General features: G+C 39.3%; 2 protein-coding genes across 3 annotated transcripts; both read left to right on the top strand.

Moving 5' to 3' along the window:
• The first annotated feature begins 3,343 nt into the window (after nt 1-3,343).
• LOC145498626 (guanylate cyclase soluble subunit beta-1-like) lies at nt 3,344-14,686 on the top strand. 2 transcript variants are annotated; one of them, XM_081478525.1, is made up of 7 exons: nt 3,344-3,695; nt 4,988-5,361; nt 5,473-5,576; nt 5,811-7,108; nt 9,843-9,989; nt 10,984-11,138; nt 12,190-14,686. In XM_081478525.1, the coding sequence occupies exons 2-7, from the start codon at nt 5,201-5,203 to the stop codon at nt 12,764-12,766; spliced, it is 2,442 nt and encodes an 813-aa protein (XP_081334651.1). In that variant the 5' UTR covers nt 3,344-3,695; nt 4,988-5,200; the 3' UTR covers nt 12,767-14,686. The 2 variants fall into 2 exon arrangements, with proteins under 2 accessions (XP_081334651.1, XP_081334652.1); XM_081478526.1 differs by having other exon boundaries at nt 3,345-5,203; nt 5,288-5,361.
• Nucleotides 14,687-16,864: 2,178 nt separating this feature from the next.
• Nucleotides 16,865-20,311, top strand: LOC145498510 (guanylate cyclase soluble subunit alpha-2-like). Its single transcript, XM_081478432.1, is given in 4 exon segments — nt 16,865-17,575; nt 17,577-17,852; nt 18,675-18,824; nt 19,201-20,311. Coding segments are annotated over 4 exon segments (1,296 nt in total). The 3' UTR covers nt 19,360-20,311.
• The last annotated feature ends 409 nt before the right edge of the window (nt 20,312-20,720 follow it).

Genomic DNA, 20,720 nt, shown 5'->3' with positions numbered 1-20,720 from the left:
ACTTGCTTGGAGTATCAGTTTAGTCGACATTGAACAAGCACGTTTATACTTCTGGTGACTCTGGTGGAATTCCGTCGAAAAATGTCCGAGCCCACGGACTTCATCAGATACGAACTTGATCGATAACATCGCTTGCCACTCTTCGTTCGTGCGTCTTTCGTCAATTTCGCCAAGCTAATTTTGCTTTGATACATTTGACCAAAATTCGCCAATATCGTCAAAACCATGAGGCATTCACTCAGTTTTACGAAATATCCTCAAATCTGCCAATTTCGTTACTGCGTACATTTCTGGACACAAGTGAACTTTCTAGGACTAGTTCAGATCGAAAAAGCCATTTGGAAACCTCTCTGACACGTCAGCGAGGGTTTACAAAAGCTTCAGATGTTTCTCTCATTCAGTTGTCATGATAAATGACGAATGATCGATCACGGTACAACCCACACAGTCTGTTTCATGAGCCTTTACAGTGATCTATTGACGCCAGAAAATGATCCACCTTCTCTTGCCAAGAATTCATAACAAGATAGCTTTAATCTCTCGCTCGACATCGCATTCTGGGCATCTTTGAACACCCAGCATTCACCTTGAACTGTAGTGCAGCCTGTTGCACATGCAGATAAAGATAAAAGAAAATATTAAGTAATCATAAAAATCTCCAAGTTTTAGGTCAAATGATCTAAGCAGATAGATCTAAAGAGGTCGCGGATTTTCTAACTGTAAAACAACACCTTGAAATAACTCTGTCTATCTGTTTGTCGGCACAGGAATACGCGTGGATGGTAGCCAACTCTTTTTCTCACTCTCACCAAACTAGCTCACAAGAAGAAAACTATTTGCTCTCGCCCTGTTTCTTGGGTACAGAGATTAATAGAAACTATTTAATTTTGGTCATAGAGAGACGAGGCCAAATATATTTGATAAGGGTTTCTCCTTTAAGACAGTTAAGGGCGTATTCGCAGTTGCATTTGCGTGATAACATAGAAGTATCCTAACAGAAATGTTTTCTGTGATAATCGTGTCAAGTGGTTCTATGACTATTCAAGTATGTCTAGACAAAATTGGTTTGTAATGCTTTCCACAGTAAATGTATTATTACTGCCAAGTTGCTGTTTTGGTATACAATAAACATTCTTTACATTGTGGCAAGATACTTTACCATTAAAATGTTGAATTTAGGAATAAACAGAGGTTGAGTGTTGGCTAATGAAGGCGTCGAATAGACCCTAAAAATAATCTTTGATTATTGCTAGTATTAGCCAATTTGCACTTTTGGAGTACGACGAACATTCTTTACATTGTGGCAACATACAATTCATCCTTCAAATCTTTTCTTCACACGGGCATCTTATCTAAATGGTTAAGTTGAAAACAGACCACGAGCTTCCCTCCATTGATCTTGGTCTGTCGCGCGTGTCGCGAAAGGACGGGAGAGAAGAGGAATGGACGCTCGCGGGAAGGCGAGCAGTCCCTCTTCGCGTCACGCTCGAGAGACTAGAAAAAAAGGGCCATTTCGTAGATAGCCTCCAACGAGGGTGATTCAAGTGGAAGAGAGAAAGAACAGTTTCGATCTGGTGGGTTTCTGTTGTGGAATCTCATCAATTCTGAGAATGAATTCCAGCACTACTTGACCTGAAACATTCTAGCATCAGTCAGCTGAAACAGCATTCTGATGTAAGGGGATATACCATAATGACAAGAGGGTTGACTCTGTATACAACGATTGACTGATTTAATTAGCACTGGTTGTTGGCCTTTCAAATCTGTGAACATTCTTTAAACAGTCGTGTGGCAGATGACATCCCTCAGCGCGTGAAAGAATTTCATCGTAAGCGCCGCCTCGCCTCATGACAAATTACCTTCTAAAGATCTTCGCGACGGTTCGATTCTGGCTGAGAAATGTTCTCGGCCCAGACAAGACATTGAATTTAATCACATATCTGATAAAAAGGTACAATAACAGCTGGAGTTTATGTACATTCTAACTAAAGAAATTTGCAGCGAAAAGTTGCGTTAGCTTTATCTTAATGGGTTACCGACTGGAATGTTCTGTGTGTGACAATGCAGTGAATTAACATCCAATTTGGATCCCATCAGATTGGGCTCGGTAAAATTAAATTTAGAATAGAGCCTTATCAATTTGCCACACATTACTGGAAATGATATTCCCAAATATAGGACATATATAATGGCTGTAAATTACAATTCATATTTGCTCTTTTTCAATCTTGGCTAATGGAAATATGTTTTGATCTGGCTGCCCGCGAATCACGGAACCTGAAATTTTGAACTACAACGACAAAATTTGTGGTTAAAAATGGTAAGTCCTCAGTAAGATAAGTTACAGGAAATTTTCTTTACTGATTTTAATTTGAAGTCGATGTAGAGTACAGAAGGAATGGAAAAAGCTGGCATAAATAAGTTGTCGCCCGAAAAGTCCATAAAAAATTGTGTCGAATTATATTATGCTCAGCAACAAGGTGAGTTGACATGTTTATCTAAAATATTATTAATTTATCGTATGATGATGTTATTTGCCTGTTTCCAATGATTCGACGTTATGTTTCATACGTACATTGTGTTTAAGTCTACCATGAGTAGCCTCAATGTTTTCTAATTTTTTTCCTATCGTTTTTTTTTTAATTTTCGACACCTTTCCATAATTTTTCCGATTTAAATTAGCTTAATTTAACAGACTTTTTTTATAATATGAAAAGACTTGTAGAGGCGAGTACAATCTTTGAGGTGACAAGTAGACAATTCTTGCCAAATAACATTTACTGAAATGGGTAATTTTTTTTGGAAAGCTTTTGTGCAGTCCAATACTGTAAATTTGATCAGTTAGTTTTTGTGTGAATTGTATTCAATAACTTTGCTATTACATATTTCTCCTTTTGTTATCGCATTTTCACTCAAACATTGTTTTGAAATGGAAAACAACCGATGCCTTTCAACAAGTTGTGCTACAAATTTATTTGAAATCAGAGCTAGGTACCTGAGAGACAAAGGTCAGAAAAACAACATTTGAAGTGTCGTCCAGAGACTTCTTAAATATATAGATGAAAACCTCGGGAAGTTACAATAGGGGGGGATTCGCGGCCAAAGAAAAAAGAAATTTATTGCGAGAATTTTTGATTCACTTCATTTGCTAAACTAGAGGTTGCCATCAGTTGTTCAGCTTCCCGGCTTTTCAATTTTTGCATAATAATGCAAGAGTATTTCAAAACCTTTTACATCCCCACGAAACATTTTATAATCGAAAAACTTTACAATACAATGATTATATTTTAAAATCGATTTCTAACAGTTTTTCGGCAAGCTTTGTAGTCTGAATTTGTTTAGATGGGCGATGGAAAAAAGGTCCTTAAATTGAATTTCTAGGAATTTGTTTTAATATTGGTCTTCCTTTGATCAGTTCATGCTAGTGAATTTACATCTTTTGAATCAAGGCAGAGCACATTAAAATTAAAACCTTTTAAAATCTCGCCGCTGCTAGGCGACAAATCCGTTTTTTACGTATGCTCACAAACTAAGCCGGTTATTTTTGAAATAGTGTTATGGCTATTGCATTTAATCTTGCGCGCTAATTTTTTTCCCTCGAATATAATTCGCTGATCAGTTTAGCGAAAGCTCCTAATCTCACACGGACTTTTAATCTGATCGGATCAGCAGATTTTCAGAGTGTCAAAAACCAGGTAAGGCCAGTCGGTAATTGATGCTTCCGTAATTTTCGATTCAAACTTTGTTTCTGTGTGTTCCCGACGGTTCAGGCATAACAAAATGGCTTTCCGAGCATCTCTCGCGAAAACTAAAAGAAGCGATTTAAGAACAGCAATCTTATTGGTGTTGTTTTTCATTAGGACAAGTTCGACCTAAGGTTTTTAATGAAACGAGAAAACGAACTGATAAGGAAATCAGTACGAATCAACTATAGAGTAAATTGGTCATATTGGGTTGCCTTAATGAAGCCAAAATGAAGGAACAGACTCCTTCAATAACAATCAATATCAAACGCATGCCATGGGGCAAAAATCACTTCTTATCATCTAGACGGCAAAAGCCGTAAAGAGAATGTTTTACTAAATTATCCTATGTTCAAAAGCAATAAATAAGTCAAAGGACTTTCTGATAACAGCGACCGCGCGCTCAATCCTCGATTGTACCCAGGGGATCTGTTTTGCAATAACAGCATTTAAAACTATCATATACTTTTGGTTGACTTATATATTAAGGCGTTTCCTTTGGTTAAGTTTTGTTTTGGTGCATTTAAAGTTAAGCCGATATATTTTACGACACTCCACCGCGCAAACGATATTCGACGATTTGAGTGCAAAACCCCCCGCTGTTGTTTTGGTATTACAATATTGCTTCACTGGCCATTGCAATCAAAAGACGTTTTGGAAAGGTTTTTTGTGAATGTCCGATTACCTCAAACAATGGACTGTCACGTTGCTGTTCAATCACGATCTTTCTATCAAAATACAGAGAAAAGGCAATCAAAAAATCCGTCGAGCATTACATTTTTCTGTTGTCGTCGAGAGTATAAAATTACAATTGACCTCGCCGCATTCGATCGAACGGGACCGTGTTGACAACAACGTTATCGTTTTACTATGAAAAGAAGCGTGAAGACACGAAATGTTTGTAATTATAACCTGATAGAAGAAAACTTTGCACCCAACAAAGAGGTCTTTGACACCAAGCGTCGAGCTACCTGAATTGCTTGTTTGTCTTTCACATTGATTGCACACAGAACGCGAAGTAAAGTGAATAATCAATGTGGAATTATGTGCTTAAGTTCTGTTGTGTCATGATTGCAATGGTCTGCGCATTGATGGTAACAACGGATGTGCGATAGGCAGCTAGTGAAACTTGTCAGATACAGTGATGATGTTTCAAACAGCGCGATTGCAATATCAGATGTTCTGCTGTAGGTTAGAACGCGCCAGTGTTTAGAGCGAATTTTGACAAGCCGGTTGCTTTTCAGATGCGCCACTTTAGAATGTGAAGGTGGCCTATTGACAAAAGCAATACATACTGATTGGATAGTTGGAGCTATCGCTAATAATTACGGCCCAGATGCCTTGGTAGATAGAGTGACACGTGACTGACACCGCAAACAATCAAGAAAACCATTAGAAGCAAGCCGAAAGTCGGTTGACAAAACAGCCCAACAACATTGCGGACTTTTGGCAAAATTATGGTAAGGATTTCACACATGTGCCACCAAAATCTTCCACAACGTTGGTTTAGCAAGTTTGTAACGGTATTTCCTTTCCTGTTGCAGTATGGCTTTGTACACTGCGCTCTTGCAGACTTGGTTATCAGCAAGTTTGGCGAAGATGTGTGGCGATCGATCATGTAAGAAGACATTTAATGTTATTCGAGCGGCTTGAATTGAAAACGATTTATTCGTAAAGCGATTACTTTGTAACGCAAGGACCTCTTGTTTTCCTCTCTTCTTTTCTTTAGCGAGAAAGCTGGCGTTGAGCTCGACGGCGGCTCGTACCTTATTCACAAAGTTTACGACGACGAGGAAACATTGAACCTAGTTGGTGCGGCCTGCGAAACGTTAGGTATGCATTTTACCAGCAACCTGTTCATTTTTCTTAGAATTATCCATATACCGGAAAGGTACTTGGGTAGCACTGTTAAAGAACGTATTCTGGAAAATGAGACATTAAGAGGTATTATTCCATAAATCTTCTTGCAATACTTGTGATGATAGCTAAGTAGGTCAAAGTGTAAAATTGCCGACGGTACTCGAAATCTTGAAAACATAAACGACGATCTTCAATTACCTATTTCAGGTCTTGCTTTAAACGATGTTTTGGAGGCATTCGGCGCTCACTTTTTGGACTACTGTGTACAGTCTGGCTATGATCGCATTCTGAAAGTTCTGGGCAGAAATCTGCGAGACTTTTTGTGCAATCTGGATGCGCTGCATGACCATCTAGCCACGATCTATCCTGGAATGGAGGCACCCTCCTTTCGCTGTACAGAGACATCTGACGGAACGTTACTGCTCCACTACTACTCACGAAGACAGGGTTTAGAGCATATTGTGATCGGAATCGTGAAAGCTGTTGCTAAGGAGATGCTGAATACCGAGGTTGAAGTTACGGTAAAACAAGCGCGTTCAGACGATCTCGGGCATGTTGTGTTTTCAATAAGAGAGACAGGTTGTAAAAATGCAACCCATTCCAAACTCGGCCTACAAACATTTGATTTAAACACCCTTCCGGGCCAACAGACTGTACAGCTGTCGGATAGTGAACACAAAACTGCAAAGAAACAGCGCGGACGTATAAATCTGTTATCGTTTTGCAAAGCGTTTCCATTTCACGTGATGTTCGACAGAAAGCTGAACATCACGCAAACAGGGGTGGCAATGATGCGACTCTTAAACAAACGGCTTACCACTGGTCACCCCTTTCCTTTCAAGGACGCGTTCGAATTGGTCCGACCGCGAATGGAATTTACGTTCGATACCGTGTTGTCGCACATCAACACAGTTTTTATTGTCTCAGCAAAACAGTCCGTTCTGAGACTTACCCACCCGTTGCCCAGCGAGAACGATGTTTCAGACGGCCGGAGAATGAGTGTGGCCAATCCAACACTGCGCCTCAAGGGTCAAATGATATATATACCTAAGATCGATAGTGTGCTATTTCTGTGTTCCCCTCGGGCGAGCAACCTAGAGAGTTTTAAACAAATGGGTATTTACTTCAGTGACATTCCCGTCCACGATGCTACGCGCGATCTTATCTTCATGTCGCAAGCAAGGAGAGCTGAGCGAGAATTGGTGGAAAAGCTGGAAGAAACTAGCAACGACCTAAGGAAAGTTGAAAGCAAACTCACGGAAAACAAGAAGCAAACGGACGAGTTGCTGCACTCTATTTTGCCCCAAGAAGTCGCGGCTAAACTGCGTTTGAATCAGCCGGTTCCAGCAGAAAACTACAAGCTTGTCACAATTCTTTTCAGTGACATTGTCGGCTTTACAGCGCTGTGTTCCGACGACAAAATTGTACCCATGGACATTGTACGGATGTTGAATAAACTCTACACCTACTTCGATATGTTAAGCGGGATGAACGACGTCTACAAGGTAGGTTTATACTCTTAAAATAATCTTCATTCTTGCCTTTTAACTCGGCTATTGACATTTACGGGGACTCGTCTTCTGTGATTGACAAATGTTTACCTAAACGCCGGACTACTAAGCCGGCGACTTTTTCAAATGTTTGCAACTTTACCGTGCATGAAAAGACCTCGACCTATGTATAGCGTGTTATATCAGCGATGACATTTTGGATCAACCGCGAATTAATTCCGCGACGAAGGCAAACAGACGCGACCATCAAATTATTCGGTTGCGGTTCGCTGATCTCAATATACCGTCAGATTTTAATCGCTTATTTTCCAAGATAAGCGAAAAAATACAATAAAAACTCAGTTTTGCAAGTTTATAATCAGAATCTTATTGCGTGAGAAATCAATTTTTGTCTTGGCCTTTCAGGGTTAATCATTTATAAGAAGTGGGCACCTCTAGAGACACTTTTTTCATTAACACAATTTTTGTTTCTTCATCATTTATACAGCTACTCCAAACATTTTATGCAAATTTTTGCCTCCGATGTTTGATTATTGTACGCATGTGACAGACGTATTTGTTTAAAAAGGCTTTACAGACTTCTTGCATAAGAGGGTTTTATTTATTTTCTTTTTCTAATCCGACCCCAAGTAGCGTTTTTCTCGTTCAGATTGTCGACTGGCACTCAGAATAATTTTGGTTCAATTTTACTTACAGGGGTATGTCAGTTTATGTCTCGGTTTTATCAGGATATTTTCGCCTTAGTCAAGAGCATATTTAACCAAAAGTGGAAAGTAGTAAGATTAAGAGCTTAAAATGGAAAACAAAACAAAAACTTGTCAGGATGTTGTGGGGGTTGGTTAGATGAAATTTTGAATTTTAGCATAATACCTGAATGGCAACAAATAAAATGTTCTTTTTTTCTCTCTCTCTTCTCGCGAAATTAATACGTGCTGGTGAAAAATTTGTACTTGTGATCTTCTGGTAAAAAAAGTTTCTTTATCGCTCGCAAAAATTTTGTCAAATAAATTTTTGCGTAATCGTCTTAAAATTTTGATAGGTTATCTTGGTGTTCTGTGATGTCAAAAATGTCTACGACATTTACACTGAACCTTCACGATAACTTTTGTTATCAGTTATTTTGGCTATTTCTCTAACCAAAATATTAAAACTCTTTTAATTGACAGTTGTTTTTTCCAATGAGTTATATGACATCCTAATCACAAATTGCGATAACAAACAACTGCCTACTACCTCTAATTATTTGGAGGTAATGTTTTATGTTATCGCAGTGGGCCGCAATTTGCTAAGGGTCTTTTATTTGCTTTCGGTAAATTTACTCTTGCACTGACTCAAAAAGAAAAAAAAACAATTTGAAATTAAACATGTAAGAGATAAGAAAAAGATCGAAATTCGCTCATTTCTCTTTAATATCATCCATTTATTTGTTGTCTTGTCGTTTAAGCTATGAATTCCAAATGAACTGGCAAAAGTTATAGATTATTTATAACTTGAAGCGTTTGTCGTTTATCAAATTTAGGAAGTGTACTCTGCAAGCGAATACTCTCTCTTCCGTCGTGGAACATGAAGTCGCAAAACGCGAAAACTAGAGATCAATTTAACCAGGACGAAAATTACAATATTCATGCAAGACAATTAACCGCCTCTGTCTCAATCGTATTCTACTCCCGTGTCCCCGGCGCCAGACTTAAAATTGAAACAGCTGATTACAACTTGAGAAGTCATTTTTATACGACTATAAATAATCTGTAATTTATGCAAGCAATCAAACGATTTCTTACTGATTTCTGCCGCCATCTTGTTTGGAAGGCAAACAACGCTAAAATAATTTCAGTAAATGTATTGGATTTTGGTCTACCTGAGAACACTGACCGTTATTCAAAATTTTAAAATTCGCGTTTATCAATTAGCTATTATCATTTATCCGATTGGAAAAAATGAGACCATAGTCGAATTCACGAGGCAGGTAACCGTTTAAAATTTCGAGTAAATTATATTTGCATATTTTGATTCCAGTTAGTGACAATGTAATTCCCTTATTTTATTTCCGACAATGTATATAATATTTTTAAAATTTTCCCCAACATTTGGAGCAAATAATAACATATGTTTTCAAAACGCTTAATTGATGCCAAACTCCGAAAATTGATAGCGCATTCGTGAAGATTCAAAGTTGCCCAAGCTTTACCCCCAACTAAGAGGTGCTGTAGAAAAACTGAAAACTTCACAGTCAGCAGTCACGAATCTGTATTACCAACAGCAGTTGCTTTATTCACTGTTGAACTGAGCAAATCATATGTACTTGTTTTGCTAAGTTTAACAGCTGTGAATAAAGCAACTGCTGAGTGGCAAAGAAAATTGGTTTCTTAAAGAAACATTTGAAACCCGAAAAACAAACCGCAAAATTTATTTTCAAGTTCTTCCTTTCCTGCAAGTTAATTTCTTTTCTAATATTATATAATCACGACAGTAATTGCCTTAAGCGGCAAGAGCAAGGGCAATGTGGTTCAGTTAAGGTGGCGCTCTAAAATTCGGCCTTTAGTTTCGGTTTCTATAATTAGTTTGAGATAATTGAAAAAGAAAAGTCAATTAAGACCTTTGGTTAGAGTTATGAAACTTAACGGTCTACTCTTGCAAGAGAAGCGACAGCTACAAACCTGACAGCAAAATTCTTCAGCTGGTTTTTGAAATTTACATCCAAATGCTCATGTTCAACATCATTTCGTAGGTGGAGACGATCGGTGACGCTTACATGGTAGTGGGTGGTTTACCAAAGCCATGTGACAATCATGCAGAGAGAGTAGCTCACATGGCGTGCTCAATGATGGAAGCTTCTGAAAAGGTTCTCTCACCAGTCGACAAGACGCCTCTCAAGGTACTTGCTCAGTAAGATTGAAAAGAATAGACATCAGACATTCAAGTCTAAGAAGCAGGCAGGGACACAAGTATAGTAAAACCCCGTGTTTCAGAACCTTAAATTTAAGAACATGTTTGCTTAAAATTTCCCAGTGAAGCACCCTTCACATAAGAATCATTCGAGGTTAAAATCCGGCATTGTTATAAGGCTACAATACAGTACTGTGAATGATTCAATATAAAGGCCACATCCGTGAGTACAAGTTGTTGTTTTAAACAAAAATAAAGAATGCAAAAGCAAAAACCGACACAACGTAGGATGATTTTTTGAAGGTGTACTATATTTCGGCTGGCCAAACCAGCCTTCTTCAGGTACAATGAAAATTTTACATTGGGACGTGTTTTTATGAAGCCGATATTTAAAAATAAAGACCCTGATTAATTTGGCACCCAATTGGCCTAATTTCACAGTTAACACCATTTATATAAGGACCTATGGAGGCTAACTTGAAAAAACTTAGGTTGTTATATGCGGGTTTTTGCTGTAGCTAATATATATCCGCTTTCATCTTCTGTTTTCTGTTTCATTAACGAGCCCCCATCATGAATATATATACTGAAGCGCGCGAAAAGCTGCGTGGAAAATTGAGGTACATTGTGTGCAGAACCGGCGAGAACAGTGTTGATAGTTTCATTCTCCTCTGTCCTTTGTTCAAACTGCTTTCTCAATTCAATTAAATTCAATCTTAATTTAAACCCCCTCAAATTTAAACTCTCAGTTAAAGGCATTAAAACGCAACCTTTCAGTGACTTCGACAGTGTCGAGGTTCTAAGGCGCAGCAAGGATGTGCGAGCTGGGAAGCGTTTAGAAATATACAAAGCGCGCTATGTAGCGGCTAATATTCTCCAATTCAAATAAGTTCATATTTGCTTTCATCAGGTCTCCGCATACTTTTTTGTTGTTCAACAAGTGTGGACCTAAAGCAGAGGATAATTCTCTCTTTGTTTCCCAGATTCGTATTGGAATTCACAGCGGTTCTGTAATGGCGGGTGTTGTAGGCAAGATGATGCCTCGCTACTGCTTGTTTGGAAACACTGTTACTCTGGCGAACAAAATGGAGTCGGGCAGTAAACCAGGCTTCATCAACGTCAGCTACGAGACCAAACGGTGAGAAGAAATAAGTACTTACAGAAATATCTGTAGTACGGAAAGTAAACTAAAGTAAGTAAAGCGTTTTACGAAGTCTAGTGTCTGGATAAGACGGCGCTTATTCAAGTTTGCTTTCCCCTGGATAGAATGCTAGTCCATCGCAGGGTTACTCCTCATTAGTTGTGGCCATGTTGCCTCGATAGTCTCCCCGTATCAATTTATTTTGCTGGATGGAGACAGTCACTGTGAAAATTTGACGTTTTTTTTTTTGTTTGTTTTTTTTGGCCGGGGAACACAATGTAACCTACGTTCCCAGCCAGCGCTCAGCCCCAGGATTCGGTTCGATCGCTGAGTTGACTTGCTAAAGATAGGCCATCGCATCTAATTCAGATCAGAAGTTGCACAGTTAACTTCTTACAGTACGCCTGCCCGAATGCAGCTGTTCTCGCTTACACTTAAGTTGACTATCTCGAATACAATCTAACCTCGTTCACGAGAACTGACGCTTAAGCAAACGCTTAGGAACAACAAGAAGGACGTTTTCGCACCAAAACGACACGAGATCACAAATGCAGTGACTCGCTTTTGCTATTGTCTAGTCTAGTTTATTGTCTAGTCTAGTTTATTGTCTAGTTCTATTGCACTAGAGGCGTGGAGGCGTGGTGGCCTCATGGTTAGTGCGTTCGCGTCCGGATCGAGCGGTCCTGGCCGAGGTCATTGTGTTGTTTTCTTGGGCAAAGGCACTTTACTCTCACAGTACCTCTCTCCACTCAGGGGTATAAATGGGTACCTGCGAATTTAATGCTGTGAGTAACCCTACAATGGACTAGCATCCCCATCCGGGGGAGGGGGGGCGGTAGAAATACTCCTAGTCACTTCATGCTACTGAAACCGGAGATAAGCGTCGACCTGATGGGTCACTTGGCTCGTATGCAGACTTTATCTTCTTACATTTCTTGTACTGGATCTGAATTCTGATGTCTGTAAGAATGTAAGAATTCTAATATCTGTAAGAAATGGAGCCACACAATTGAAGAGATACTACTTAATTTTGCTTTCTTGCATGCAGTTACCTTCGAGGGTCTACGGAATTTGAGTTCACGCCGAACACAGAGATTCCCAATCCATTGCCATGCTTCTTCTTAAACAAGAGCAAGAACGCAAGACAGCAGCCTTCCATTATGGACATCGCAGCCTCCGTGGCCCCCAACAGCATCTGCATGTTCAGATCACCGATGTCTTCCCCGAGCCATTCCCCCTCGACGAAGCGACGAAGCGAAACGGGGCCAGCGGCTTACCGTCATAATGCACCGGACGGTCTGCCTGTACGGAGAGTAAGCGCCGTGGACATTTCGTCCGTCAACGAGAAGCTGGAAGACTTGACGAACGGCAAAGAGAACAACAATAAGGCTCCCATGCGACGAAGAACCACAGTGGCAAGCATGTGTCCCATGTACAAAACAAACAGTTTCAAGAGGGATGAGAGTTTTGACGAGGACGAGGACGATGACGATGACGAAGAAATTGAAAAGGACGAAGGGAAAGAAATCAACGGCGACGCCTCCCTGATAGGAATGGATGAAGAATCCTTGTCGGAACTCGTGGAGCTCAGCCAGCAGATTGAGGCCAATTTAGAAATGACTTAGTCAGGAAAACAAGTGTTCAATCCCTCGTGAGACCTCATAAAGGGGCACCGTATATAAGGGGCCTCGTACCACTCTGATGTAGCGTTCCTGCGCAGCAGGTACCGCAACGAAATGCTCCCTTCTGGAAGGTACCCTATCAGTGGAGATCACAATGTAAGATCGAGAAAACGACCCCGTTATCTCGAAGAAGAGGACTGGATGTAAATAGAGTTCTGCGGCACTGATCAACAAGAAACTGAAATTTTAGAGTCCTTCAAAACTGATTATTGTCGTGAAATACCAAAGAAAATTCAGGAACAAAATCATTTAATTAATGTCCATTGCTGAAACAAATTGCCGTCGAATTGATTGCGATATATTCAACCTGGAAAGTTGCTAAAAGCACAAGAAAATGAAATGTTAGCTGAATTTTTTCCCTTTTTACTCATCACGCCCAGAGTTTTAGTCATCGTGTTTTGGGCGTCAAGCAAATTCGGTCAATAGAAAGAACGACGTCATAAGATGGCGTCGTGATAATTTCGCAAATTTTTATGTTTAAACCTAACTTTCAGCTATTTAAAAGCAATTTGTTTCAGCAGTAGATAAGTGTGTTTGTGATTTCTTGTCAGGTTCAAAACGACTGATATATTCTTTGAAAGTTCAAGTCTTCAATCATGACATAGGACCTAGCAATGAAACATAACATAGCAATGTATATGTTGTTATTATATTTACTTGTTATCAAAGTTATTTTGTACAATAAGTCAAATTATTCTCGATTTTGACCACAGCAGACGTCAAAATGTGGTGAGAACATTAGTGACACAACCAGCTATCGCCTCTTGAACCGCTTTTTTGTTCTTCCCACATTTTGACCTCATCTATCGTCAATTACTGAACAGATGCGTGGCAGCATGGAATCTATTTGTTAAAGTGACGAAAGACTTGTATCTTTCAATATTGGAGCAACACTGTACATAGCGTTTCGACTTTTCTGACGTCATATGACGACATATGACGTCATGTCGCTAAGCGACGCTTATCTATTAAGCTTCCGTTTTGGGAGAAAGGCCTTTTATGCTTTCATCCCTCGAGCAACTCAAAGAACTTGAGAATATACTGATAATATTTACAAGGAAAACAGTTTTAAATAGGATGTGTCCCAGGCCAGTCTGGTTCACACATTGCGGTTTTAACGAGGAGTGATCAAAAGAAAGTAGCTAGAAACAAATTATTTTGAGTGATTAACAGACTGAGAATAGTCTACATTATTGTAAACACGTTGAAATATAGAAGAAATTAGAGGAGATGAATATTTTAAGTCTTCTAATAGCTTAGTAGTAGTTTGTAAACGATAAAACGGAGTCTCCATTGTTTCACATCCTCGTCATGTTAATATCACGAAAATGTACATACATACTCAAATAGGCGTCTTAAACTGTATGCAGCATTAAATGGCGAAGACTATATTTTTAATCACAGAAGATTAGATATAATATATACATATCATTTTTTTGGTCGCTAAAACGTATGATTCTCAACGTCCCTTCTAGGGAGATTTTCGCACAGCGTGCAAATTTAAGATCTATTTTACTATGGCTAACAGAGATTTAACGCAAGTGGACATAAGGTTGAAATATCAGTCGTGTCCCGCCCTCAGATAACTGACATTTCAGGCTAAGTGGATATATGTTACGGAGACAGAGAGCTAATTAAACCAGCTCAGATATCCATGTAGGCTAAATCTATGTAGTAAATCTACTACTTTATCTCCATTAAAATTGCAAGATTGTAACGAGCAGTTTCGTTGAATTTTTTCATTGTAAAATAAACAATACTGCCATGATGTCGAAGGTGATTTCCAGTCCGTACTGCGCTCTCTCGAGAGTTTGTTTGCGGTATTTGTTTTGTTTCACGTAAGAAATCACAAAATGTAAACATTTCGCAACTACTTATATGAAGTAAATTCAAAGTTCCAAATCAACCGCCATTGTGGATGCGAAGCTTTATGCTTCGTTTTTCCTCATACCACTTGATGAAACAACCTCGCAGCTGTAAAAATCCATGAAGCTGTTGGAAAAAAGAATTTGAAAGGCCTCAAAGATAAGGTGTGTGGTTCGTAACGAATAACATCGATTCGCATTTTATCGATTTAGAACTTATAATATTTATAAACATTAGGGCGCTGAGACTGCGCTGTAGGGACTGGAAATCAACTTTAAAGCGATTTTCATGACCTGCGCAATGCAATAGTCCTTTTGGGGCGATTTGAGAATTCTGGGAAAAAATGCTTTTACAAATAACGTAATAATCTGTTACAGAGGCCAGCCACTTTCCTTTTGGACATTCCAAGAAACTTCAAGTACATTTTAATCAACCTGAGGTTTTGGGAAAATTGCCTTCGTTAATACCCATTGCTATAACAGAGAGAGAAAACTTATTATATCTGGCGAAAAACCACAAATAAACTAATGGGTGTTAGAGTCGAAACCATGTCGGCTTTTTCGGTTACCGCTCTCTATTGTGCTTGCGTTGTGTCGTTAATGATTTTTCTTTGGACGGGTGGAAGAAAGAGCTTCATATGTTTCAGGGCGCATCTTGTTTCTATGGACGCTAAAAGCTCTCTGGCCTGTTAACAATTTTTCGAAGTTGTCCTCCATGTTAATAGGTAAAGCACACATCTTAGAGGGCCCGACTGAATTTAACCGACATTGTATTGCATAATAGTGAGCCATGTCGTGTCAACTAAATTAAGACTTGGGTAATCCACTTTTAAAGGAACAGGAAAATGTTTTTTGTCTACTGAATATATTTTTTAAGCATTGCTGCGTCCTAAACAAATATAGCTATATAGGTTAACGTACAAATTTCCTGTTAATTATTCAACCTTGCAACCCGTTCAAAATGAAACTTAAAGTAATAAAAGAAAATTTTAAGTCTCATTAGATTAACTGATTCCAAATTGTTACAATGCTCTAATATAGACTGCCGGAAGAAGGTCTTTCCTTTTCATTACGGTCACTTACACGAGTATTTAGGGTTGAATTAAAAGTGGGTCATTTTAAAGTCGCGGCGAAATCAAACATTTCTCTCGCGAGAGCTATAATTAAAGGCGGCAAAAATTCAAAGTTTCTTTTTCGAAATTCCAAACAGTTGTGCCCCAGAAGTTTGTCCTGAAATACTCTTTAAGGCACATAAAATCACAAGAATGTAAGTCCGTCCTGTAAGAGAAGAATTTTGAGTTCATTAAATAATATCCTTGTAAATCTTAAAATGATGCAAACAAAACAGGTTGGACCTTACCATAAAGACGAGTTTATTTACGCGGGGGTAACAGCCACAACTCGTGTAAACTGTCACAACAACTGCAACTACATTTCCAGTGTAATGTTTTCGTCACAGTTCATATTCAGTATACTTCATGTTAGCGAAGGTTTTTGACAGACTTAATTAACAAAAGGACTCTTTTAAGGTCGTGTTACTTGTAAAACTTTATTGGAGTAAATGTTCTCACCGGTAGCTCCGTAGTTCACATAATGGCCTTCCTAAATAATATTCAAGATAAAGCTGCTAACTCCTACTAATATTAAAATGTTCCGAGATTAAATTGTATCGTTCTTTAATAACCATGTTGGTGTTACCGCTTGGCCACTGACATTTGAGTCACAATTTGAATGTCAGTCTAATTATTTCGTTCAGAGTTAGCAGCGTGTTTAACTGTTGTGAGCTGCTGCTGTAAGCGAGCCAAAACACGTGCTCTGTTCTAATTACTGTTAATTAGCGCTTTTTCTGTACATATATTGCCACAAAAAGAATTCACAGCTGATCTCCCGATACAAATGGGAATTCTATTCTAAATTCATCTACTGTCTTGTAGGAAATGCACAGCCAAAATCACTAGAGGAACTGGGAGATAAAGCTTTCAAAGAATGCCACAAGAAATACGGGAAAGCCCTAAGAACCTTAGGAAACTCTTTGTAGGATTTCTTGAATGGGCTCAACAACTTTGTACAGTTGCTTAGATCGAAAGAAAAATGCAGTTTCTTTGAACTTCCTTCTCTTCACTGCAAGACATCTGAGGACCAATCAGAGCTCGACCTTCACTGCTACGATGCACGCATGCGCGACGAATGGGAAGGCTTTGTAGCGGGTGTGGTCAAAAGCGCGACAAAAGTCTTGTTTGACATTATTGTTACAGTTGAGGTGACTAAGGACTACAATAACAAGATTCTTTTTCAAGTCGATTTTAACGTGAATCATGCTGTATTTAAGAGCCGTAAAAGTCCTCAAAATCTCGTCGAAACTAGCCTTGCGACATTACAGTACATGAACAGAAATCAATCCACGTCTCCGACGGACTTGAAAATTTCAGTGCCTGCCTTATGTTCAGCGTTTCCTTTTCTTGTCATATTTGACGGAAGTCTTCAGATTCAACAGCTCGGCTCGTCATTGGCGAGGCTTCTTGGCCCTTTTCTATCAGCACAGGAAAAAGACTTTAGCAAATACTTTGAACTTTTAGATCCCAAAGTTCAGCTAACATTTCCCTCAATCTTGGGTCGAAAAAATGGTTCGTTTCTACTGCGCGTTAAATTTGGTAACGAAGATAGTGTTTCCCCTGATGCAGTTGAACTGAGAGGCCAAATGATTCATTTGCCGGAATCGAATTGCACTCTGTTCCTCGGATCACCTCGTGTGGAGAGCATTGATGAACTCCAGGGCAGCGCTCTTTTCCTGAGTGACATTCCACTTCATGATGTTACAAGGAGCCTTTTTCTTCTAAGTGAACAGGCCGTGGTGCAAGATGGTCTCAAGAAAAGCATGGAGCAGTTAAAAAATCGAGCTTCAAAAAGCCCAACGCGAACTAGCACTTGAAAAATGCAAAACAGAAGACCTTCTTGAGTCAATTTTTCCGCACGATGTGGCCAAGAAACTGATTCACAGGAAGACAGTTCCCGCAAGGTTCATCGAAGACGTCACCATCTTGTTCAGTGACATCGTTGGGTTTACTTCAATCTGTGGCAAATGTGCTCCAATGGACGTTGTAAACATGCTAGAGAGTTTGTTTACAGAATTTGACAGAAAATGTGAGCAGCCGGAGCTAAATAAGGTAACTACTGACAGGGGTGCTGTTTGGTCTGTAGAATGGTTTCTATACTAATTGATCTTGTAATTAAATCACATTTACCGTTTAAACTAGCCTGTTCCAAGCTCTCGGTCAGTGGGGACAACTGGAAAAGTGGGTGGGCAACGAGAGGAGTCTGGGAGAGAAAAAGGAGACCACGCAGGCTCTCAGCTCTCCCGCTCGCTTTTTCGACCGTCCCCACTGACCGCGAGCCTGGAACAGTTTTCGTTTAAACCCATGCATTTGAAAAACGTAGGTTATGTGCAACTTTGAAGTGTAGCCTGTCTCCGTCGCTTCTATTTGAGTAAATATCGGGAGCTAAATCTATTGACGGCTTAAATTAATCTTTTTGTTACTTTTATCATTACTTACTAAATTGTTCTCGTAAAACCTGTTTACCTGATCAGCAGAATACGCGCACGCGTCAATATGGCAGCGAAAAAATATTTTACCAAGAGCCCTCGCTCATTTTGGTCAGCATCAAGACTGGACGAGACTGGAAGAGAGTAGTCTGGTTCTCATTCCCAGATCTCTGGAAAATTCCAGGTTAATTATAAGTTGAGGCGTATCAATAATGGTTTTAACATGCTAGCTCCAAAATATGGCAACCACTATTTCATCATGCTGCAGATTTGCTGAAAGCAAGGGATTAAGCGTTGACAAAAGCGGTTAGAAATACTGCTCTCTTAAATAAATTTACTTTGCCAAGTAAGTTCATTTGAGAGAGCAGCGCCAGTCTAGTGGATTTGGCGACTCAGTGAACCGCGATTTCCCTACTTAGATTTCTTACATATAAACCCTCCACAGATAGAGACGATTGGGGACGCTTACGTGGTAGCCGGAGGCCTTCAGAAAGATTGTGGGACAGCGGATGATGCTGTCAATGTGTCAATCATGGCTCTCAGAATGATTGACGTTACAGAAAACGTACTGTCACCTGAAGGGCTTCCTCTCAGGGTATGTTCTGAAAAGAAAGTTTAAATTTGCCACAGTTTTACACTTAATACGTGGCAAACTATAATTAAAAAATAGTTGCATTAAAATTAACTGAACACAAAAAATCACTTATATTTTATCTATCAACCGAACGATATTCGGCTACAACTGCAACTCTCTAGCCTCAGTATTCATATATTTCAGAGTCAAAAAAGTAGACGTAAAGTAAAAGACCTCCCCACCCTTCATTTTCTCTGCACGACTTCGAATACTTCACTGAGCATTCAGTTGTCTGAAGAAAGAGACTTCAACTTTACTACCTTCCTTCTTTACTAATCGGTAAATTGAAATAGAGCTTTGTTGTTGTTGTTATTGTTGTTATTGTTTTTTACATTAGATGAGGATTGGTCTTCACACTGGTTCAGTGTTATCTGGTGTCAATGGAGCCAAAATGCCTCGTTACTGTTTGTTTGGAAATAACGTCACTGTTGCCAACAAGATGGAGTCTGATAGCGAGCCTGGCAAGATCAATATCAGTTCTACCACTTACAGGTAAACAAGGCCCTCTAGCAGACAAATAAGACTCAATCCTCCTTCACACGTGACCTTTTTTCTTCACTTACATATTGCCTTTTTTTCTGTAGTGAGAGAGTACGACATAACAATTAGGAGTAAACGTCGATGCCAGGCCCTTTTCCCCACTTGGACCCTGTGAGGTTGAATTTAGTCCGGGAATACCCCCTGCTCTTTCTCTCCCTCGCAGACTCAACACTCGTCACGAATAGCTCTGTCTCTTGCTTTGTATTAAGACGAGGTTAATTTTATTCTATTCTAATCATGTCATGCATGTGTCTTGTTCCTTCTGTTACAGGCTGATCTGCAACTATGAAAAATTCCGATTTTTTTCCTCGTCCAATGGAGGGCCCCGGAAAGGTGTCACGTGATGTGTGGAACGAATGCCGATATTTTCTACAGTGGAGGCCTGGGCACAGACCGCCGCCCGATTCAAGACGTACCTTTCAAAGATGCTTATTCATAGCTAACAAAAAAAAGAATACATTTATAGTGTTTTGCACTGGAAAGGCTTGTAAATGGAAGTACATGCACTTTCTTCTGATGTCATAACTGCCATTAATTCCACCAAAAAGTTCAATTGTTTTTTTCCGAGATACAGCTATAATATTTCTTTGTTTAATTGTGTTAAGATACACACCGCGACTTACTCAGATTGTTTGTGGGTTTTCTGCGGCTTTTCGTTATAACCGAATTAATAAAGTGTTTCGTTGTTGTTTAAATCTTGTGGCGTCTTCTAGTTTCCTATTTCCACCTCTCGTATAATTTTAGTCACAACGATTGGCCGCAAGGTTTGTCGTGATCAGATCTTTAAAAATTTCAAGTATGCCTGACGCATTCATTTGAAAATTCTGTCTTTAGGTTGTTAACGTTGTGAAGCCTCGAGATCCTCGGCCGGTATTCAGTTGGTATTAAAAGGAACTGAAATTTAACAAATTGACGTCAGCTTTTTATGCGTCTGTACTCTTATTGATGATAAATTGCGTCATAACACTGTCAAAGTGGCTGTGAAACCACGAGCAGCAGGCGAGTGGTTCCGAAGTAAACTTTGACAATGTTATGACGAAATTTATCATCAATAAGAGGGCAGACGCATAAAAAAATGGCGTCAATTTGTTTTTTTACAATAACAAGACCCCTAAATGGTCAAATGCCGGGAATAAATGGGGAAAAGAAACCGTAAACAAAGATAATTGAATTTTATTCAAAATGACTCGAACATTGTCGATAGCTTTTCTCGCTTTTTCATTGGCTTCTTAAAAAAGTCCATAAAATCTCATTGATTTAAAAGTTGACAGTTTGACAGCTGAGAGTTGAACTTGAAAGCTTGCAAAAATTAAAATT

Source organism: Orbicella franksi, chromosome 9, assembly GCF_964199315.1.
Source record: "Orbicella franksi chromosome 9, jaOrbFran1.1, whole genome shotgun sequence".
NCBI lineage: Eukaryota > Metazoa > Cnidaria > Anthozoa > Scleractinia > Merulinidae > Orbicella > Orbicella franksi.
This window is presented reverse-complemented; position numbering and strand designations above follow the sequence as displayed.

Coding starts and splice junctions, on each gene's coding strand:
- LOC145498626 (XM_081478525.1), top strand. CDS start 5,201: ATGGTAAGGATTTCACACATGTGCCACCAAAATCTTCCACAACGTTGG. Junction 7,109..9,842: donor GGATGAACGACGTCTACAAG/GTAGGTTTATAC, acceptor ATCATTTCGTAG/GTGGAGACGATCGGTGACGC. Junction 9,990..10,983: donor TCGACAAGACGCCTCTCAAG/GTACTTGCTCAG, acceptor TTTGTTTCCCAG/ATTCGTATTGGAATTCACAG.